The following is a 23,298-nucleotide window of genomic DNA, read 5'->3' as shown; positions in this document are numbered from 1 at the left end:
TCCATCTTGGATGTCCTATCCTCTAGAGCAATGAGCCAGTAAATTGTTACTCATCGTAAACCAGCCGGTCTTAGACATCTTGTTGCAGTCCATCAGCACATATGGGGATATGGGACTGAGACAGACCCCAAGGTCAGGCATCCGAGCCCCTTTAGTTGCAGTAGGAGGCTGCCTGGACCTCTGAGTAGGAGCTTGGATGGCTTCCTACCATGTGCATTGGTGATGCCTAAAAGATTAGTAAAGCCTACTTTACTAACCCTTTTTGTTGTTGTTGTTCAGTGATGAATTTGTTTGAGTGATGAACCCTAGGGGAGCCCCACCCCAGATGTGAGCAGTGCCAACCTTCCGTAGGCTTGAGGTCTAGGGAATAGGACAGAAAGAAGGAGGAAGGAATTCCTGGCACACTCTCCCAGCACTATGATGTCTGTCTCATCTACCATCCACAGACTAAAACCTCCAAAAACACAATCTCAAATAAATCCTTTAAACTGTATCTCCTGTAGAGTTGTCACACTGGTGCTTGAAGCTGACCATGCCATGCATCAAGAGCATTTGGCAGTGCTCTCTTATTCTAGGGGCATCCCTGTCTTCTCCTCAGTCAGTGGGCGTCTCTCCGGGGCAGAGCAAGCCTCACTCAGCCTTGATTCATGGAGTTCCAGCTTCTTTTCTCCTTGGAAACTCCTATTCACCCCTCAAAATTCAGCTCATACACCCTTCTGAGAAGTGCCCAAAACTCAGATGCAGGTTCTGAAGGAGAGAGAGTGGGGAATGAACCAAAGGGAGAGGAAAAGTGGGGGAGGCATGACAAGGACCAGAGGCTGCCCAGGCCAGCCAGGTGGGCTGGGACACAACACTCCAGGTTCCCGCATCTTTCAATGTTTCCTGCTTAGAAAGAGAAAGGTCACTGGAGGCCAAGGCCAACACCGCTCCTCTGCATCATCAGGGAATGAACCAGCAGGCAAGCACAAGACCAAGGATCAGTTTATTGAAGCTGCGACTGAACCAAGGTGCTGTGTGCTTTCTGAAGCAGACCTGGGGCTGCCCCGCTGTTCCCCACCCCAAAACAAGCAGAACCACAGGGACAGAGGGCAAGGTGGGCCCGGGTGGACAGGGGGCACATATACTGTCACCAATGCAGGCTAGAGACTGGGAGGGAAACTGCAGACAGACAGGACTCTGAAGTGAACAGGAAGAGCAGTGGCCATGCTGCCTCACGGTGCCACGGTTAGCACAACAGCATTCTGTAAGAACAGGAATTCTCAGTTAGGTCTCCAAGCCCCAGGCCTGTGCATCTGCCTCACCATGTGCCTGCCTCCTGCTCTGAGACCCAGCATTAAATGAGGGGTAAGCAGCTGAACGTGTCTGGTGTGGGTCAGATTCCTGGATCAGACATACTGAATAACCTTGACACCCCTCGGCCTTCATCCTCAGCTTAAAAACTGGTACAGAAACCCCTGTTCTGCTCACTTCCTGGAACTGTCCCAAGACTCAGAAGTGTGCTGACTTGAACAAGTTTGTAGCCCAAAAAAAAAGTGTGTTGGTAGACGTCACAATCTATTAGTCATTCCTGCCATGGGCACAAGATGAGGGAAGGCCAGAACAAGTATTTGCTAAACCAAAGAACTGTGATTCTGAGGTTCCTTCTTCATGTCAGACATGTCATAATTCAACAGAACTCTGTGATTGATTGACAATGTCTGCCATGAGCAAGGAAGGCAAAGTTAGAAATACATGAGCTATTTATTAGCTATTTCTCATATACATGGTTTGTATTTCTCTGTGCTATATAGAAATGACACAGGAGGCAGGTCAGAAGGTGAGACAGGGCATGCTCTCAGAGGTGTCAAGCATGTCCCTCTGAGCCTAAGAGAGTGTCATCTGAACACAGCCACAGAGAGGCTCACCTCAATGATTTCTACTGCTGAATTGGCAAAGTTGACATTGAGAATCTTAGGCAGGGGTATTCCAACCTCCAGGTGTTCTGTGAAGAGAAAATGGGTGAAGACAAAGATGGGGTGTCCCAAGACACTGATGATGGGCAGACATTTCTTGTTATGGGAACTCAGCTTCTTATTGGCAAACTCCTACTTACCCCACCATACCCAAACAAAACAAGATGAAACCTGTGTTTTCTATATCACACTGTGGTTCCCCTTCAGCCACAACTCCTAGAGGGATCATCTCTGGTTGATATGACTACTTCCCACGTAACTATGGGCACGTAAGCAGGGCCCAGGGGGAGGATCACTCTGGAGGCCCAGAGTAGAGCATGGTAGTGCTGGTTATTGCTGCATGAGGGAAACACTGGTATCTCCCTGGCCTCAGTATTCTCAAAGCAAGGGAGTAAGGAGCAAATCGGTCTTGAGTTCAGTCATACCGTTGAGCCTCTGCATGTAGGCGGCCCGGACCACATCACTTAGCCATTCTTCTAGATGGGATGCCTGCAACACAGGGTGTGTGGGAAGAACTTCATGGGACACAAGAGGCCTGGAAGCCTCCAGCAAGCCTAAAGAAACAGTTCCTGGAAGGCAATGGGTCCTCTGAACTGGGTTGTCTACCCAATAGCACCAAAAGAGACTCAGGTTAATGCAGGTTTCACCCTTAGCTTGAGATCTTAGAAGACATTCCATTCTAGAAGATTCTGTGGGTTAGGGTGAGTGTGCCTGAGAAAGGAAAAAGGGAATGTGCCCAGATCCGGTAGAACTGTGTGAAGTCTGATCTTAGGATTTAGACAGTTTTTGAGCCCTCAGAACATTCTAGAATTTGAGGCTGTCCCTGAGATTTCAGAGCCTCAGAAGTCTATAAGAAGCAGGAGGGAGCCTCGGGATTCTTTGGGGCTCTGAAATGCTAGAACTTTCTGGGTTTAGAACTTTGCGTAACACTCCAGATCTTCGGAACTTGTGAGCCTTTGAATATTTACAAGTGTGACGATCCAAGACCTTGGAAGAACACAGGATTGGCTTCTTAAGATAATCAGTGCCACTTGCACACACGCACACACATAAACACACACATATGCATGCACACACAAATGCAGGTGCACAGGCAAACACAAGCATGAACACTAACACACTTTATCTCTTTTTCTGCTCTAATCAGAGGGAGCTGAGCCCACACAGAAGCAGCCATGACCTTGACTCGGCCACCACTCCCCACCCAAATGCTCCACCTTGTGCCAAGTTCCTTCTTCCCAGGGACTTACATCAAAAGGTTGGGAAAAGGAGGAGGCCAGCTGGACACTCAACCTGGCAGAGAGAAGAGAAAGGATGAGAGGCCCTATCTTCTCCTCACTTCCTATTGAGGGCTGCTCACCTAGCTTACCCTGGACCACCCCAATCATGGCCTTCCAGGGACAGGAAACAAGACTCAGGCCTAGTTCATCTCTCTCCAGCCTTAGCCCAGGGTCTCTGTTTTCCTCACTGTGAAATGGACTGAGAGGCCCTCACTTCCCTTCTGAGACCTCGCTTCAAACCCCTCCGAGGGGGGTCCCAGATGATGTCTGTGTGTATGATACTGCACATGGACCAGTCCACATCCAGCAGGTGCTCACTAATGGTCACGTATACCAGTGACGGGAGTGCTGTTCAGGGCGAGCCTAGACCTCTGTCTTCACCTCTGGAGTGCTGTGGTATGAACTGCCACCAGGGGGCAGAGAGGAGCAGGTAGCAGGCCTGGTTAAGGGGGGCCACAATGGAACCACAAGGAAGTTGTAGAGGCCAAAAGGCAGAAAGATGTCATACTGGGTGCTGTGACTCAGGACAGGCGAATCTCAAAGGCATCTGGGAAATTTTCTACCACTGGGACAGGGGCCAGACCGACTTCATCATAGCCAAAGTGCACTTTACAAACTGTAAAGTACTGTGCTGGGAAGTGTATGAAAGTATGAGGAGAACAGTCTTCCGCCTTCATCTTGGCTGTTTGGATTCTCTGGATGCCCAGTTAACACAGGGCAGGAGAGAAGGAATCTGAGGTAGGAGTCTATGGGAGGCAGAAGCACCTGCCAGCAGTGTGGGGCTCCTGTCCCTGTGGTCAGCATCAGACTGAGGGCACAGGGTGCAGCCTTTATATCCTGGTGCAGGCTCACTGTCGGGGCAGTATCTGAGCATAGGGAGCAGTGGAGGGGCCAGTCAGGGCCACCTACTCTGAGCCCTACCTGCTTGATCTGAAATAATTGCCAGTTCCCTCCCTGTAGGCCCTAAGGCGAGACAAACCCACTAAACACCCAGCTCAGTGATGCCCACTGACACCAGGTGGCTCCTATTTTAGCCAGTCCCTGATTCTTGTGTCTAGAGGGGATAAGACCCCCCACATTACCGTTCCAGGGACAGGGATATGTGCAACTTGGTAGTGGATGGAGACAGCTGTGCATTTAGAGTCATAACCTGAGAAGAAGAGAAGGGCATTTATTTTTCCTGACTCTGCAAGGCATAGGGACAGTCATATGAATGTCAGGAGAACCTCTGACCATTCCTGCCGTGGGTTGCTTTGGTCCTACTGTGTGGCAGGAACTACAGGCATTCTGGGAGACACCCACTGCTAAACCCATGGGGGAGCTAGAGGCTCCCCAGCACACTTGAGCAAACCTAGGAAGATAGCAGAGGAGACAGGCAGGGTAGGAAGAGCACAAGGCATGCTGGGACCAGCAGGCTGAAACAGGCAGCTGATTCCCCAGGAGACAGCTGAGCTAAGTCAGGCCATTAGGGAGCAACTCCCAGAACTCAAGGAAACAGCGTGGACCCACTGGGCCAGAGAAGGGTTAGGGGTAGGTGAGAAGCTGGCTAAACAGTTAGGTTCAGTTCAGAGATGACGTGGGGGATCTTGCGTAACACATGGGGCTCCCCACTCTCCGCTCAACCACTTACCCCATTCATCTGGAAGAGGGCTACAGGACTTCCTTGAGGGACAGACGACCGCACATGGATGGTCACTGGGATGGAGACTGTGGCCTTCTTGCTCTGCAGCACGACCATGGGTGCTTTTGTCACCCGCAGTGAGAGCAGGAGGGGCTGGCCAGGGGGCAGCTTCCCCAGAGCCTGGGAGAAACAAGGAAAGGGCAGAGGGCACCCAGGCAGCTTAGATGCCCAATATCGAAAACAGTCGGTCAGGCAAGCACATTGACCACCCACTAGGCAAGAAGCACCATGCTTGGCATCAAGGTCACAGGATGACCTAGGAGAGCAGGCACCTGGCCCCATCAAGGTGGCAAGACTCTAATCCATGGGGCCACTGAATCAGACTGCATGCACAGGCAAGCTGGGCACGGTGGCACACATCTAAAATCCCAGCACTTGGGAGACAGAAGCAAAAGAATCAAGAATTAAAGCTAGCCTGGGCTAAATAACAAGCTCAAGGATCAAAAATAAAACAACACGCACAAACTGTTGCAACCCAAGGGCCCTTTCAGTTGTCTCTGCAACAAATCCCTAGTCTCCTTCCTCCTGCCCTCGAGGGGTTCTCCTGAGTGTCCAACCCCAGGCCCCTCCTCTTCTGAGCCTCCTCGGCCCTTCAGCCCGGAGACTCTGAGGGGTGCACGCCCCCCTTTGCTCCCTGAGATTTCCTGGAGCCACCCCCTCCATGGGCTCACAGAGCTTGTCCTCCACACCCAACCCAGCAGCCACCCACATCCTCTGTCCCTTTACCCAAGCCCCCTCGGACTCTGCTGCTGCTCTAAGATCCCTAAAGTGATAGTAGTCCTGTCAACGTCAGTATGATTTCTGATTCCCCCAGCTGGAGAGTGGCGGGCCCAGGCCCAGCTGAGTTACAGGGAAGTTGGGCCCTAATATCATATACTAATGTCCACTGTCTCCACCTCCATGACTCTTCTCTTTTGTCTCTCTAGGACAATGAAAAGCAAGAGTGGGGGACCCACTCTTCAGGTCTGGGGGACCCTTGAGAGTGGATCTTATGATTCCCTGTGCCAATAATTAAGTAACTCAGAAATCTGGGCTGGGGACACTGGCCTTCAGACTCCAACATGTTGGTGTCTGCGGTGGGTGGGGAGACAGTATGCCTCTGTTCTAAACTGCTGTTGTCCTGATTTCCATCACTTCTCAAAGGTGGAGGTGACGCTGGGACACACAGAACACTCTAACGGTGTGCTTCCTTCCGCTCGGTATCCACCGAGTAACTAGAAGGAAGGCAGCTGGAAGGACCACAGCAATTAGGGGCCTGGGGAGATGCTCCTGTTCTATGCCTGCCAGAGCAGCTGTGGCTAGTGAACTCAGGTGGCTTCTGGGACTCTCTAATCCTTTCCTTTCTAAGTCAGCTGTGCTATCAGGAAAGGATATGGTCATTAGTACTCCACACTTTAGTAGGAATTTGGACTCGGTATTAATCGTGGGTGTCTGGAGAGATGCCCTGGGAAAGATTCTGGAATCCATTCAGGTTCATGGGGAAAGAGTTACACTAAGGGAACTCCTAGGAGGGCCACTCACCTTGGGAGCCAAAGCTGCCAGGTCGGTTGTTGTCAGCGGGATATTTCTGGGAACCTGAACATGAGAGCAAACAAGAGGTTAGTGGAGAAGGAAGGAATCCCTGGGCACATGGGCAAGACAGGGAGTATGTCCCTCCCACCTCTGCTCACTACAGACACTCCCACCTATTCAGTGATGACTTAGCCTGACCCTGTACCAGGCACCAGATGCGTGCAGAGAGTTCTTCCCAGCTTCCCTTGCACAACCGACACAACAGCCCTGCAGCTGAGCTAAGACTGCCCTCATTTTACGCAAGGGATACTAAAGCTCTGCCCAAGGTCTATCCTTGGCTAATGGCAGCCCAAGTTGTTCAACTGTTATCAGACCCCTCTCATTGCTCCCAGACCATATCAGAAGGTACAGGCTTGGCCCCAGGTGCTCTTGTCCATCACCCCAGCAATCGCGCATCAATATGACCCTTTCTGGTCTGTATAAGTCAGGGGGTTCACATAAGCTTACCAGCTCTAGCTGAAATGTTAGGAATGTGAGCATATTAGGCCCATGCCTCTTCCCCTTGAGGTAGCTAGGAAGCAGTGGTAATCATGGTCCACTAAGCAATAGGTTGCTAAGCAACAGTGACCCCACATGAACCACCTATCAGAATAGATCTGTCCACACTCTGTCCCCAGGGCTCCAGGCACACTCTCTGGCTCAGTCAACACACCGTGATGGTGATAACCTAAGACATGTTCTGGGAGGACCTCTCATGACAATGCTCACAGCCCCAGCTGTGTCGCTCACTGGCATGTTGTGGAACATTCCTTTGCACCATGTGAAGATGTGTCACTGTGATGGGATTAATAAAGAGCTGAATGGACAACAGCAAGGCAGGAAGAGGTTAGGCAGGACTCTTGGGACACAGAGAACTCAGAAAGGAAGACAGGCAGGGTCATCAGCCAGACATGAAGAAAGCAACTCGAGCAGTAGAGAGAAAGGAGCTAACAAGCCACGTGAGAGAATACAGCTTAAAAATAAATGAGTTAGCTTAAGTTATCAGAGCTAGTGCAACAAGCCTAAGCTAAGGCCAAGTTTTCATAATTAATAATAAGTCTCTGTGTCGTTATTTGGAAGCTGGCAGCACAGAAAAAGACTTGCAACATATGGTGTCCAGTGTCTTTTGTTATTCTGTCATTCCCAAATAAGGACACAGAGACTTATATGAAAGCTCAGCCTATAGCTTAGACTTGTTTCTAACTAGTTCTTATCTTAACCCCTTTTGGTTTGGTTTGGTTTGGTTTGGTTTGGTTTGGTTTGGTTTGGTTTGGTTTTTTAAGACAGGATTTCTCTGTGTAACAATCCTGGATGTCCTGAACTCGCTCTACAGACCAGACTGGCCTTGAACTCACAGAGATCCTCCTGCCTCTGCCTCCTGAGTGCTGGATTTAAAGGTGTGTCATATTTTTAAATCGACATTCTACCACATGGTTTTTTACCTTTCTTTCATTCTGTACCTCCGACTTGTTTGTGTCTCCTGGCATCTCCTCCATTACTCCTCCTCTCTTCCCCCTCCCGGAAGTCCCATCTATACCTCCTGCCTAGCTATTAGCCATTTAGCTCTCTATTTAGCTCTAGAAGGCACCTTGGCAAAGACACATCTTTACAATCTGAACAAATATTCCACAACAGACACATTTCCCTCCTTCAGACTCTGCCTTATCCACAGCTAAAGATTCCTCCCTCTGTCCCCTGAAGACTCCTCCCTATGCTGTATGAAGTGAGAGGCAAAAACTCTTGCCTCGAATCTAAGCTGTATGTGAGGCTCGGAGTTCAGAGCTCACTGCTCCAGGTAGGGCTGAGACCAAGAAAAATCCTCTGGCAGGGCTTCTAGAGGCTGGGCCTTCTAAGCCACTGGGACAATGGAGCCAGCATATAATCAAGGAGGTCCCAGAAGCTCCAGAACAAAAGTGCAAGTGGCCTTCGGCGAAGTCAAACCCTAGCTGTTTGTTCTCCTCCTGCTCAAACCATTTCTTAAGAAAGCAGATAAGATACCAGTCATCCCTGCTTTAGTGTAAAATAGTTTACACTCAGGAAAGGTTCATCTGACACAAGGCTGGAAGGAAGGTTGACTCTGTGCCAGTTCTGGCTGCTGGGGGTGGCTTTCTGGAGGGCTGAGTTTAGAAGGTTTCAGACGTGCCATGGAGGATTGACATCCTCCTCTGGGACAGCATGGACAACAGTGTGTATGTTCTAAACATGCCCAACCCTCCCTTACAGAGAACAGGCTAAGCAAGACTGTGAGTGACCACAGGAAAGCTCAACACCAGCTCTTCCAAGGCCGGGGAGCAGGTGTTTGATGTGGGAGGTCCCTTCTGTGTGTGTTGTTTTTATTGGTTGATGAATAAAGATGCTTGGCCAATGACTCTAGCGTATGTCTGACTGTAGGTGTCCCTACACAACATCCCCATAGCCCACTCACCATCTCGGGGGTGATGTCTAGGTCAAGGGCACCGTTGGTCTGCAGGAGCCCGAACACGGTGCTGAAGAGGTAGAGTGGGACAGTCACTTGGGAGGTATGGTCATCCTTGGGGGGCACCTTGACTGGGAGGCGTGGCTTGGGAAAATCAATGACATCACCAGCTATGCTCTTCACGATGGGCTACGGGGCAGGAGACGGAGACAGGAAGATCTGTGACTGCTCAGCCTCCTGGCCTTGCCCATGACCCCCATCCACCTCTGCAGCTCCCTCATGAACCCCACTGCCTTGGTCTCGGGACACTCACGTTCACATCCAGTTCGATGTACTGGTTAGAGATGAGGGGCAGCGTAGCCAGGGTGAACTCCACAGACCCCAGAGGCCCAAGAGGCACCAGGCCTGCAGGGAAGAGGGCAGACAGTACAACCTCAACCCAGCCACCAGGAACAGTCCCACTGTCATTTATTGAGCACCTGCTGCATACTTAAACCTTTAATCCAGAACTCATTGGGTGCTGCTGTCACCCCATCTCACCTAGCTAGTGGAGGTCCACAGCCTGAGGCCACACAGTGACAAAGCCTGTGTTCCTGATTTTAGGCCTACTGTGACTGACCCATGCCTGCCCTGCCTCTTTTCCAGGCTCCCTGATGGAGGTGTGGCCAGAGTGCCACGTTGTCCTGTTCCTTTTCATACTTCCCTGAGTACAAAGGACTCCACAGAAAAGGATAGAGTCACTGGACTGCATGACCGGAGCTGCCTTGCTGAAGCCCTGTGGGGCTGAGGCTTCCTTCTCCCCAGAGAACCTTTGCCTCCTGTTTCAGTCCCAAGTGCTCAGTGGGTGTCTGTCTGTCTGTGGCAGACCCTGGGTGCTCAGTGAGTGTCTGTCTGTGGTAGACCCTGCATGCTCAGTGGGTATCTGTCTGTCTGCAGAGCCTGGGTGCTCAGTGAGTGTCTCTGTCTGCATCTGGCAGGTAGAGATCTCAGAAGTGGCTGCTGTGAGGCTCTGCACCCTATGGCACTTGGGCTTCTCCCTAGACATCCTCACTAGCACCTCTTCCTTAGGTCTCCACCCTAGGCCTTCTCCAGAGATCTCCCCACAGTGGAGTGGGCAGTCTAAAGAGAAAGTGTCCCCTCTTCCCCACTCCCCTCCATGGTCACCTGTTCAGTGATGAGGGAAAGCAGACAAGAGAAAGAATCACAGAGGAGGGGCAGGGCCCCAACTTACTCAGTGTAGCCCCCAAGAGTTCGTTCACCACACTTAGCACGCTGTCTACCACAGGGCAGAGCTGTATAGGAGGAGACAGAAGTTATTATAGAGATAAGGGTGCATCCTGCTTGGGGTAAGAGACAGCAGCCTCTATCCAACTGGTGCTGAGTCTCAAAGCAAAGCAGGGTGTGAAGACAGGCAGGAGACGGGGAGGGAGCACAATCCCACATCTTTGTTACATGAACCCCATTAGAAAGTGCTAAAGATTCCTGGGAGTGCAGTAGAGATTACAGGGGCCATTAAAGCAATGTCACAGTGGCTACTGCTCCCTCTACCGTTGCAGCTCCATCCTGCCACCCCAGTGCAGGAGAGAGAAGGCCTGTGGTCAGAAGTCCCAGGGTACCTCATCTTCTCTGTCATCCACAAAACCGACCACACCCTGCCCTCCACTCACTGAGCCCTGTGCTGTGAGTGCATCAGGCAAGCACTTTACCATCCAAGTGAGACTCCAGCCCAGCACCTCAGTCTACAGCTGGGGTCAGAGACGAAGAGCTACCTGCCAAGGTCACAGTTACTGGTAGACACCTAAGACGGGGTTGAGGCAAGACTGGTGCACAAGCTCCAGGTCAGCACTGGAAAGAGAATGGCTGCAGGCAGCCAGCTGGTGTAACCTGTGGCGCTGGGCAGCCGGAAGGAGGACTAGACAGAGAAGCCATAGTGCAGCACTGACCTCAAAGCGCAATACCACCCAGAATAACAACCAAGGACTCCGGCGGAAGAGCTGCCAGATACCCAAAGGATGTTCAATCGTATCACAAGGACATGTGTTCAACTATGTTCATAGCCAGAACCTGGAAACAACCTAAATGCCCCTCGGCCAAAGAATGGATAAAGAAAATGTGGTATATTTACACAGTGGAGTACTACACGGCGGGGAAAATGACATCTTGAAATTTGTGGGCAAATGGATGGATCTAGAAAACATCATATTGAGTGAAGTAACCCAGATCCAGAGAGACAGATATAATATCTTCTCACTTATAAGTGGCTTTTAGACATAAAGCAAAGAATAATCAGCCTACAATCCACAACCCCAGAGAACCTAGACAACAAAGAGGACCCTAAGAGAGACATGCATGGATCTAATCTACATGGGAAGTAAAAAAAGATCTTCTGAGTAAATCGGGAGTGTGGGGATCAGGGGAGAGGGTAGAAGGGGGAAGGGAAGGAAAGGAGGGGCTCAGAGAAAAATATATAGCTCAATAAAAACAATTTAAAATATGTTACAAAAAAGAAAAAGAAAGAAAGAGAGAGAGAGAGAAAGAGAAAGCAAAGAAGGAAGGAAGGAAGGAAGAGAAAGAAAGAGAGAGAAAAAGAAAGAAAGAAAGAAAGAAAGAAAGAAAGGAAGGAAGGAAGGAAGGAAGGAAAGAAAGAGAGAGAAAAAGAAAGGAAGGAAGGAAGGAAGGAAGGAAGGAAGGAAGGAAGGAAGGAAGGAAGGAAAGAGAGAGAGAAAGGAAGGAAGGAAGGAAGGAAGGAAGGAAGGAAGGAAGGAAGGAAGTGCTGCCAGAGCACAGCACCAGGAGCCCACGCTTGGCCCCAGAGCCCAGGGTGAACCTCCTTGAGTCCACCGGAGCTGTATTCGCCCCTCCCATGGCTACTCGGCTTTCTTCAGTCCAGGGCAGACTGTCCACTCCATCCACACAGTTCTTAGGTGTCTTAGCGATGGCAGCTATCTGCCCTTGGTAGCCTGGGCAGCGGGTGAGGCACACTCACCAGGCCAGGCAGCACTTTGCAGAGAGTCTGTTCTACAAGTCCAAAGATCGGTGTGGGCAGCAGCCTGGATGGAGGAGGCGTGAAGGTGGAGGTCAGGGCAAATGGGCCAGGGCCTCTGCCTTTCTCCTGTCTCTTCCTTTCGTGAGGTTGGCTGGGGCTTTAGGGACCTGTGTTTAAGCCCTGGCCCTGCCTTACCTTGGTCCATCCAAGGCTTTAGCTTCCCTGGATAGACAGCCCCACCCTATCCTACGCCACTGCAGGATTAGAGAGGATCCCTCACAAGTGCTCTGGAAGTGTCTGACCCCAGGTTTCATCCAACAGGTGTAGGCAAGAGTTATTTGCATGGGCAGCAGAACCTGGCTTAGCACTGGGGCTCAATAAACATGAATGAATGAATGAATGAATGAATGAATGAATGAACAGGAAGATGGCCTGAGAATATTGGTTGGATTCAGGCCTGTTTGGAGATCATGGGGGTACAGGGTCATAGCTCCACAAAGTCACATTCCAAGACAGCAGCAGTACCCTGAGCTTACCACCTCCAGTGCAGATGCTAGAATTTAAGGAGCCCAAAGCCCCCACCCTTGTTAAAGCCTTTACAGAGGAACCCCATCCTTTGCTGGAGCTAAAACTAAGCCAGCAAGGTCAAGGAGCTGGGACTTGGCCTAGGATGAAGACAGTGCCAGGGAGGCAGAGGAGGAATGGGCCAGGGGAGAGCAGTGCGGTGGTCAGAGACCAGCTTCCCTGCCTGCCTCATCTGTGTGTGAGAGCTTGGGCAGGCCCTTTGCCCTATGTGGGCTCTGCTCTCTCCCTGGAGTGAGGCTGATCATGAATATGGGCAGGTGAGTGGGTGCCCTGCAGAAAGAGGTAGCTATGGCGGTGTTTGCAGATGCACACAGGAGACACTGAGGCCCTGACACGGAGCAATGGATCCAGAATCACACAAGTCAGAGTCAAAGCTGAGGCTCTTACATGCTGAGAGCAGAGACAGAGATTCTTGGGGGCAGGGATCCCTGAGTGGACCCTAGAAACAGGAGGACATCACTCTGGACTAGGTGTGTTGTGAGCTATGACTTGGTTCTCCTGTCTGGGACAAACCCTGGCAGGGCAGCATGACATTCTCAGGCAGAGCTGGGAGACAGGCATCCCATGCTGATGCGTACAAGCCAAAGACTCACCCTGACATCAGACTGATGTGGCCCAGGAGTGTGTTGCAGCGCTTAAGGACCAGGATGGGTGTCCCCCGTGGGCTCATACCCAGTGCCACCTTCGAGGACACATTCACCTCTGCAGCCAGCTGTAGGAGGCCCACCAGGGGACTGCAAAACTCCCAAAATGAATATGGCCTGCCTCCCAGACCTTCCCCATCTCATCATGCCCACTCCATCCCTGGGTCTGGATGGCAAGGAATCGGCACACCCCTCGCCCCACCTCAGGCAGTGGAAGAGGGCCTGGGAAACACCATGGAAGCCCAAGGATCATCAATGAGGTGGGGTTCTCTAGGGGAAGGGAATAGAATGGGGCCCAAGAGAAGCAGAATGGGAGTCCCTTGGGGAGGAAGTAAGGTAGAGGAAATGGGAGGGGGAGTATAGTGGATAGGGGCTCCCAGAAGCACACTCACCCAGAGCCATGCAGGCTAACCTTGGTGTGCAGGCTCAGCTGCACCCCAAACCCCGGCAGCAGCTTGAGGGACACTTTGGGCAGAGTAATTTCCTCTATCTTCAGCCTGGAGAAGGAGTGGAGTGGGCTGCTCGCTCCTGCATACGCCGCCAGGCCAGGGAGAACCTGACCGGCAGATTCCAAGTATGATCCATGCTCAGCAGTGTAACCCCAGCATCACAGTTGGAGGCCCATCCTATTTGGCAGCCTGTGACACAGGGTCCCATATAGGGAACACCCTACATGGGATTTTTTATTATCCTTGCAGCTCATTCTCACTATTCTTGTCTGGAGCACTCATTCCCGACTCTCTTTAGCGTCCTCTTCCAGCTAGCTGAGTCCTCCTGGCCTCCTGATTTCAGTCAGACATCCCCTCCTCTAGGAAGTCCTCCTTCCTGGTTCTCAGCCTGCAGCTTATAGCCCTGTCAGATCAGGCTTTGGCACATTCTACGGCTCCTTAAAGCAAGGACAATGTGAGACTCATTCAGTCAGGGAGGTCCGCAGAGATGTGGAACCTAATCATAGTGATAGCATTTATTGCGTGCTCACTGAATGTATGGTTCTATTTGGCCTGCTGCATACATATTAATGCTATCCTGACATTATGGTATCCAACCAGGACGCTTCACACCCCTGCTCTGTGGCTACCTGTGACTATGGAAGTGTCATATGCTGTTGCGGATCAGTGTCTGTGTGTATAAAACCCGGGCATTGACAAGGTCTATCTCAGAGTGACTCAATGAAGCTCAATGCTATCAGACATCACCAGTCCCCTTAGTAGATGTGGGTGCTACATGGGGACCAGGCCCCCATCTCCTCTGCCATCACAAGCCCGTGCTCCTCAACTGAGTGACTACCCTGACTCACTCCAGCTATGGGTAAGCAGTGTGGGCTGCAGTCACACACAGAGTCCTCTCTACCCCTGAGTGAGCACAGCAAGGACCTTCCTTCCCTGTGGGGCTTCCACGTGCTCACCTGTGGAGGGAGTTGACACTTGTCCCATCTCTGTACTTAGTAGACCAACTTACAGGCAGTCCTTAGGGTCACCTAGAAACCCCTGCTGGTGACTATCCTGCTAAACATATTAACCATCTGCTATTTCCTTCATCCTAAAATTATCACGACACCCTGTTTATAGGGTGAGGGCATTCCAATGAACAGCCCAGAGGAGAATTCTTCCCTTCCTTGGTTTTATAATCTGCTATGGTGACAAAGACAAACCAGCAAGATGTGTGGTGTGTACAGAGTGAGTGTCCTCGAGAGATCCTGAGGAGTACAGGGGATGAGGAGGAGCTCAGCAGGGCCAGGGTCTTCTGAGCAGACTCCCAAAAGAGATGAGGAAAGGATCCAGATGGTTACCAACCTTCCCAGGGTCACACAGCAAGTGACTACAATTGTCTCCAGCCCCAGTCCTTGAGTGCCAATGGCAAGAGGCTGTTCACGCCCTGCCAGGCTCACAGTCATTATTCCCCTTCCTGCGCCACGATCACCCACCGCCTACCAATGACCATAGTTCCTCCCAGCAGCCAGCGGGGGGCAAGCCTTCCTGCAGAACCCCGCAGAGCCCTGCCGCCTCACCCTGAGAGTTCCTCCACAAGACTGAAGATGCCCCCGTAGCTCAGCAGACCGCCTCCTCCAAGCAACCCGCCTGCGCCCAGGAGGCCCTGGTTCACTGATGTCACAGTTCCCAGCACATTTTGTAGAATAGGGCCCCCAACCAGCGAGTTCTGGATGGCTGCAGAGAGGGTGGGAAGGAGGAAGATCAATGAACTCTTCTTCCACACTGAGGACCAGGACCGAGGCCGCTGCCTTTTCCTTTTAGCTGTTTCCACTAGGATTGACAGGTCACTTTCAAGGGGTAGGAACTCCTCCCACTGGCCCCACTCATGGTACCCAGGAAGTGCCAGGAATAAATGAACACATCCCCTGACAATCCATTCATCTGAGACAGACAAAAGGACAAAGGGGGCAGACACTTGCCCAGTGTCAGAGCAAATGTAATGTGAGGACCTGGAGTTAAAGTCAGCTCCAGATCCCAGGGCTACCTTGCAACCAGACTGGAGAATAGACCCAGGGCTACCCTGCAACCGGACTGGAGAAAGGACCCAGGGCTACCCTGCAACCAGACTGGAGAGTAGACCCAGGGCTACCCTGCAACCGGACTGGAGAGTGGACCCAGGGCTACCCTGCAACCAGACTGGAGAGTGGACCCAGGGCTACCCTGCAACTGGACTGGAGAGTAGACCCAGGGACTGATGGCAGTGCAGGAGCCACCCCAGCCTTGAGGTCCACAGCCTGGCTCTGAAACTATGGGAAGGGAAGGGTGGAAAAACCCCACTGGGGTAACCCTGCATTGTCCCTGAGGTGGTCACCCCAAAGACATGAGATGGAGATATGACCCAGTCAGTCCCTTCTCCATGCCTGTCCCCAGGTCCAGGCAACTCCACAGAGTCCAGTTCTCTGCTCAGAGGAAGGGGCATCAGTGGCCACTGGAGAAGTTGGAGAGCAAATCCAAGTCAGCGGGTGTGCTGCTGGCTCCTCCGGGAGCCCCACAGAATATAGCGGAAAGTGCCAGCTGAGCACTGAGAGCCTCAGCTCGAATGTCTGTCTCTGATGCAGACAATTGCAGAGGGGTCCCTCCCAGTCTGCCTACCTGCCCCTGGCTCACCTTTGCCCAGTTCATCTTTGTCGATCCGAGCAAGTGTGCCAACTGTCTCCAGCAAGCCCAGGCTCGGAGTGGCCAGGCCCCACAGCAGAAGCAGGGTGTACGCACCCAGCATTGTCAGCTGCACACCTGGGTTGGGGGAAAGACTTTACCAGTTCCATACGCCCAGCTTGTCCCCTCTTGCTCTCCATCACTGTCGCCGCTGCTCTGTAGCCCTCCTTCCTTCCTGGACAGCCAGGGTGCCTTTATTCCTGCCCTATCCAGCCAGCGCATAGAGGAAGCATTGCACTGCCCAGCACAGCTTCCGAGGCCTGCATTGGATCCCTTTTTGCAGGGGTGGGGGGAAATTGAGGCCCAGAAATTAGAGAGAACTCAACCAAGAGCTAACCACCAACAGGACCAATCTGAATCCATGCAGCTTAAAAGTTGTCATGTGAGCTGGGCGGCGGTGGCGCACGCCTTTAATCCCGATACTCAGGAGGCAGAGGCAGGCGGATCTCTGTGAGTTCGAGGCCAGCCTGGTCTACAAGAGCTAGTTTCAGGACAGGCTCCAAAGCTACAGAAAAACCCTGTCTCGGAAACAAACAAACAAAAGAAAAAAGTTGTCATGTGACACTGTAAGCCTGGCAGTGTCTAGGGTACACGCTTCAGTGAGATCCTCCATGGCTCCAGGTTGCTTTCTTGCTGTCTGTCCATGTCAGGAGTGGCTGGCTAGTCAGAGACACGCAGCACTCCGCCTCACCTATCCCTCCTCTCCACCTCTATTACAATTGTCACAGATATGGGAAACGGGCTAAAGGCAGAGCAAAAATATCTGGTTGTAACTATAAATCCACAGAGCTGACTTCTCTTTAGGCACACCTCCATCTAGTCCTCCCTCGGGATACCCCTCAGTGACTCCTGCTACCCAAGGCTGAGTGAGGCCCAGGACTCTCACCATTACCCACAAATCTGTTTTACCACCTTAGTTTTAAATATACTAAATCCTGCCCCACCCCAGGGCCTTTGCACATGTTATTCCAGTTGCTAGGAAGTCTCTGTATCACCTCTTGGCTGATTCCTAGTCCATCCGGTTAGCCGCCTTCTGAGAGAGGCCCCTCCCCTTGCCTTGTCTCGAGAATCCTACCGATCACTGGGATATTTATTTTGAGGAAATTCTCACAAGTTGCACTTATTCAAATGTGTCCATATCCTGGCTGGCCAACTCTGTAAGCTACAGGCAGGAGGGGACTGTGTCTTGTGCCTCAGTGTAGCTGGCATGTGCCCAGGAAGGGCACCTGTCACAGGGTGGGGGTAGGATCCCATAGCTCTTCACTCACCAAGCTGCGGGCTCTAGTACAGACTGAGTCAGCCCAGAACAGGCACCTTCTCCTTGGCACAAAGGTGTCCCATGGGCACTGTGTGACCCAACAACAAACTGGACTGTACACCTTGTTTACTAAGATGTGGTCCTGAGTGGCCTTGTTACCCTAGGGAACACCAGTATCATAGGAGGCCAGTTGGGCCCCACCATTTAAAGAAAGAAAGGCTAGCCTGGAACTCTATCCATGGGCGACTTAGGCCCTCGTCCATCCAGCCCTGCCATTTATAAGTTGCTGGGGGGGATTCCCTCCTGCTGCCCTCTAGGTGCTCCCAGGCCCCTCTTCCCTTTGAGAGTGATTTATTCTATACCCATTATTCAGATGGAACAGCAAGAGTAACTGGGTCTGTGGAGGGGATTAGGATGGGGCCAGGCCACCTGAGGCCACCTTACCAGCCTGTTCCTCCTGCTCTGCGGGTGGGTTTCCAGCCTCCTGCCAACTCCTCCACACTTGAGCCCAGGGGCAGCCCTTATATATCCACAGCAGCTCGAGGACACAAAGGGGACACAGCCGCCAGAAACCCGTCAATATGTCATGTCAGGAGCAAATTGCGGTTTTCCCCGAGGGCCTGAACTAAGCCTTCCTTCTGTGGAGAAAGCCAGGGGCTGGGGTCAGCGCCCAGGGGCAGGAAGAAATGCATAGAAGCCAGAGGGGCCAGCCCCTCTCCCCAACTAGGGTGAGCAGGGCTCTGGCAGCCCCATAGAGTTCTCTTTTGGTCCCTAACAATCACCCCAATGGCACAGGGTCCACCTCGCCTCCCTTGCTCACCTTTTAAAATGGTCTGGAGGGAAGGAAGATGCTTAAAGCAACTGGACCCTCTTGATCTGTAATCCAGCCACAGGCCTAGCATGGAAAAATCCAGGCCTTGGGAAAGGGACTGGGGCTACTTGGGGAAGGGTCGCCAACTCCAGCCACCCCCAGGACTCCAGAGCAGGTAGTTTCAGGAGAATGGTGCAGAGACATTCAGCCAGTCAGTCAGTCCTTCTACAGCAGGTACTTTGTGGGGTGCCTACTGTTTACCTGATGTGGGGTGTCCCTATGAACAGAAGATCAGCCTTGATCCCAAGGGCTGCCACACCCTTTAGCATTTCAGCAGTCATGAGTTGAAAATGACAGAGGTTGATAAGATTAATCTTCATAGTATGATTCATTTAACCACACACAGATAGCCAGCATGTTCCCATTTAATGTGTCCTCAGAAGAACACTGGGATGGGCGGCTTTCCCTTCTTTTTAAGCAATGGAAGCCTGTGGGCACAGTTCTGAAGGGACAGAACTAAAACTTTGGTAGGCCATGATTTGGAGGGGACACTAGGGGGCTTAGTTCTGCAGGGGTCTGTCCCAGCATCACCTCCTCCAAGAGGTATTCTGGAACTCTATACTGAATGAGGCACCACCTCTGAGCCCAGCTCTGTCCCCTGGACCTCCCTGTCTGAGAGCTTGTGACAGCCCAGGTGACCACCATGTGTCTGTGGTGTCTCCTTGAGGGCCCTCCAGGGAGATGAGGCAACAGCCCAAACCTGGCTGCTCACAGCTAAAGCAGGGACCCACCTTCTTCCTAATGTAGGCCTGGTCCATTTCTCCACCACAGCTCTTTGAACAGCAAGCATCTTGAAATATGGAACGCAAGCAGAAAGGAGCCCTGGGTTTCAAGTGTGTAGCTTGCTGAGCTTTTAAACTGGGCGCTTCCAAAGTCCCCTAGTGTCCCTCCAAATCACGGCCCACCAAAGCTGACCACTGTCCTGACACCGTGGATGGGGATAGCATACAATGGTGTCTGTGTCCTGTGAGCTCCCTCCTTCTGACACTCCATGTCCACATAACTGCTTCACGTGGTCATGTGAGGAGCAGTGTTTCTCCACCAGGGGCTACTCCACACACAGATGCTCCATGGTTCGGTTGCTTTTGCCATCTTCCGTCTAGAAGCATTGGGGCCTTCTGGAAGTTGGCTATTATGAATGAAGCAACAATGTACATTTCTGTCATATCTTTTTGTGGACATGTACTTATAGTTTCCATTTCTTGGGTGAACAGTTGGGAGCAGAGTCCACAAGTCCACTCACAAGTGGTGGGAGCGAGGGACCGCTTGGCATGACCGCACCAGCTAGGTCTCTCCTGAGTGGTTATGCTAAGTGGGCCCTCACTTCCAGCCAGGTGTGTGAGTACCACCATTGCTGTTGCACCATGCCCACCAGCACCAGGTAGCCCAATGCACTGAAGACTCTCTGGAGGAGGAAGAAGGAACAGCACCTCCCTCGTCTATTCAGCATTGACTGTGCACACTGCCTCTGCATGTGTAACAGTGTCTGGTGCCATCCTGGCCCAGGGACCTTCATTCTATTATCATCTCCTACCCATGCCCCCAGGAGCCCAGGACAGGCTGAAGGGAAGCAGCTGGCCTAAGGCCATCACAATCCAGCCTCAGCCTCCAAGTTATTGGCCACTCGATGAACTACATAGACAACAGGGGATGTGAGGGTCCAGGCAACCTCAGAGAAGGATGCAGGTACTATTGCCTGGCAGGGCCTTCACTCACCATGTCACAATAATTGCTGTGAATCTAAGGCCAACCTAGACTGTCTAAAGAGACCTTGTCTCAAACACAAAACGAAACAAAATCCTGGGAGAAAACAACAGCAACACACCTGACCTCTCTCACTCCACACTGACCCTGCTGACCTGCCTGGCTCAGCCTCTTGGAAGGCAAGAAAATGCTGCTGGTTCCTTGCTTGCTTTCTCTCTTTTTCCTCCAGGTCTACATCCCCCTCCCAAGGTCTCCATCCCTACTTGCAGCCCAGGCATCTCCCACCACCTCATGCAGGATCAAGGAGTGGATTCTGTCGGGGAAGAGACTCATGAAAATGCTATCTCTGGGGTCCTACTTTTCACAGAAGCCACCCATCAGACTAAGGGCAGAGGATTGTGGCCTGCATGTTTAAGAACGTGGTATGCAGGCCTGGTGGTGGGTATAGGAACCATGGAAGAGATCGGGGCAGAGGAGGCAAAAGACACCCCCCACATCCCGGCATTGACTCCTGTGCAGTCCTAGGTCCTAGGCCTTGTAGAGCCATTTTCACATCTGCAATGGGCTCATCTCGTGTGATTGCTTCTACTGCAGACTGACGCCCGACAAGGACATTGGGAATGGGGGACAAGGGTGCTAGAGAGGCTCTGATGATGGTAACATCCTGGGAGGTACCTGAGCAAACAGTGGACAGAGGATGGAGAAGCAGGATACGGGGGACACTACTTTGAGGAGCATCACGGTGTCCTTTCCAGGTCAGCTACTCTGGCGTGTCCCTGGGGATTGGCAGTCATAGATCTGCACTGAAGACCTAGCTCAGCTCCCTGCCTGCTCTGGGACCTTGCATCTTGGCTTCTTCACGTGATCTATGCAGTGCTCAGAGCTTAGAGAGGACGGGAAGGAGACTGGCTGGGACTCAGGCAGATGAGTTCAAGGCCAGCCTCATATACATGTGTGGGCCATCAGGGAAGCTGCCTCATTCCTCTGAGTCTTTCATCCGCTAGAGTTGGCAGAGTCTTGAAAGGTGAGAGAGTCCAGGGGCAGAGGACATCTGTTATGGACCCAAGTAAGGGCACCAAGCTCCCTTGCCTGGTCTTGTCCTTCCCAGAGCCAATCTGAAAGGGTCTGAATGCACAGCAAGCATACAGATCTTGGCCAAAGAAACAAGAGACTCAGGCAGGAGCTGCCATGTGTGAGAAGCTACACTGTGCCTGGGGTCCCAGTAGACACAGGACTTCCCTCTAACATGCTGTGCCTTGGTTTCCCAGCGGCACACTGGACATGGGAAGGTGACTAGTCTGTAAGCGGCCGTGAGTATGTTCCTGAACACACAGGGACAGAGAAATCTCTAACACCGTGTCAAGTGTCACCGCCCATGGATTAACTAGACATCGGGACCTGCCAGTACTGCTTCAAGGTTGCCATTGTTCCACAGCCCAGGGGATGATGGTTGATGGGATTAGGTGACAGTGAGGGACAAGGGCATGGCCCTGGCATCCGGACCTTCCTCCTCTGTGGTATGGATCTATGCCAGGTTGGAAGAGAGCCACCTGTCAGGCTCCACGGGCTTGAGGAGCACTGGTATCCTAGCCAGTCTCTGGGCATATGCCAGACTTAGGCTCCTTGCACTCACATCTGTCCCCAACTCCTACACCAGAGCCTTGCCCTGTGCAGACACAGTGTTGTGACACATGTACACATCGGAGTATGGATGCACAGACGCTCAGCCACCACCCTGATGCTCTCCAGGGCTGATCATAGGAAGAGTCCAATATACATATTTTTCAAAGGCATGGCTGGTTTTGTATGAATTTTACATTCTAGCAGGTCATACTCATTTTCAGCATTGACTTAAAACATACACATTTAACTTAGCTATGTGTAAATGTGCATGTAGATTAAAAAGAGTCAATTTAAAGCCGGGTGGTGGTGGCTCATGCCTTTAATCCTAGCACTCAGGAGACAGAGGCACGCAGATTTCTGTGAGTTAGAGGCCAACCTGGTCTATAAGAGCTAGCTCCAGGATAGCTAGGACTGTAATATAGAAGCCTTGTCTCAAAAAAAAAAAATCAATTTGAAAACCATGAAACTAGGAAATTGCTCAATGGTAGAATACTTGCCTGGCTTGGGTGAGGCCCTGGGTTCCAGCCCTAGCACCACAAAAAATGAAATATGGCCAGATTATGTGTAAATGGAGGGGTACATTCAGACACAGGCAAATACTGCATATGTTCAGGCCTCTCTTACACATGACCTTCTAGTGCTAATGTGGCCCCAGATCCCAAACCCACTGTACATGGCCAGATACTCATACACTCCCTGGTGCTCAGCCACACTCTGGCTCAGAGACACCTGCTCACTTGAGGCCTCAGAACCCCATCTGAGCTTGCACTTTTTACGCTGTCTGAGCACTACCTACAATGCCAGTCATATAAACTTTACAACAGCCCTGCTGGGATTGGCACTGGTACAGGTAAGGAAAAATGAGGCTCCCACTGGTGCCATAATTCACCCAAAACACACAGCAGAGAAAGAGGCAGGGTTGAGTCAAGCCAAGGCAGGCTAGCTGAAGAACCCAAGTCCAATCCCAGCCCTGTGCCCTGATGTGCCAGTCAGGCCACGCTGAGCCTCAACGTCCCTGTCTGTGAAATGTTGACAGTCACCTCCTCGGCCATAAGGACTAAAGGAGGTGACATGGAGAGACTCCTTGGGCACAGGCTCCATGTGAACAGAAGCATCTTCAGATTACCAAGACTTGGGGCATGGAGTTGAAGCAGGAAGGCTCTGGACAGAAAGTGAGCCACTCCGGGCTTCCACCATCTGCTCAGTAATAGGAGTGACCCCACTTGTCTTTCTTGTGGGTTCTGGATAATCGAAGGCAAGGAAAGAATGGAGAGTAACTATTAGCAGATGCTTGGCACATACCTATCCCACCCAAAATCTGGGACAGCTTCCTTTCAGATCCCAGGCTGGTTTTAGACCCTAAACCCATCAAGGAAGAAAAAAAAAAAAACACGTTTGTTGGCTACAAAAAGAGACAAAAACACTGAATTGTGTGAGAGTCTTCTTCCTGTTTATTTCTGAGGCCCACCAGGCCTCTTACTTTCTCCTGTCACAGGAAGTAACCACTGCTGTCAGGGCCAGGCACATCGGGCTCACATTTGGGTTCCTTTGCTGGTGCAGAACCATGGCAGTTGAAGGCAGTTGACAGAGTCTTGCCATGG

General features: G+C 51.7%; 1 protein-coding gene across 1 annotated transcript; it reads right to left on the bottom strand.

Moving 5' to 3' along the window:
• Positions 1–1,211: 1,211 nt before the first annotated feature.
• Positions 1,212–16,305, bottom strand: Bpifb3 (BPI fold containing family B member 3). Its single transcript, XM_042055188.1, has 15 exons — positions 16,194–16,305; positions 15,104–15,260; positions 13,488–13,592; positions 13,045–13,185; positions 11,867–11,930; positions 10,112–10,172; positions 9,194–9,285; positions 8,890–9,069; positions 6,435–6,488; positions 4,863–5,033; positions 4,315–4,382; positions 3,203–3,245; positions 2,378–2,441; positions 1,905–1,981; positions 1,212–1,241 (listed from the first exon to the last, which is right to left on the bottom strand). The coding sequence occupies exons 1-15, from the start codon at positions 16,303–16,305 to the stop codon at positions 1,212–1,214; spliced, it is 1,419 nt and encodes a 472-aa protein (XP_041911122.1).
• Positions 16,306–23,298: the final 6,993 nt, after the last annotated feature.

This window comes from Arvicola amphibius, chromosome 5 (assembly GCF_903992535.2).
Source record: "Arvicola amphibius chromosome 5, mArvAmp1.2, whole genome shotgun sequence".
NCBI lineage: Eukaryota > Metazoa > Chordata > Mammalia > Rodentia > Cricetidae > Arvicola > Arvicola amphibius.
The sequence above is the reverse complement of the archived record's forward strand: the minus strand, read 5'-3'. Positions and strand labels throughout refer to the sequence as shown.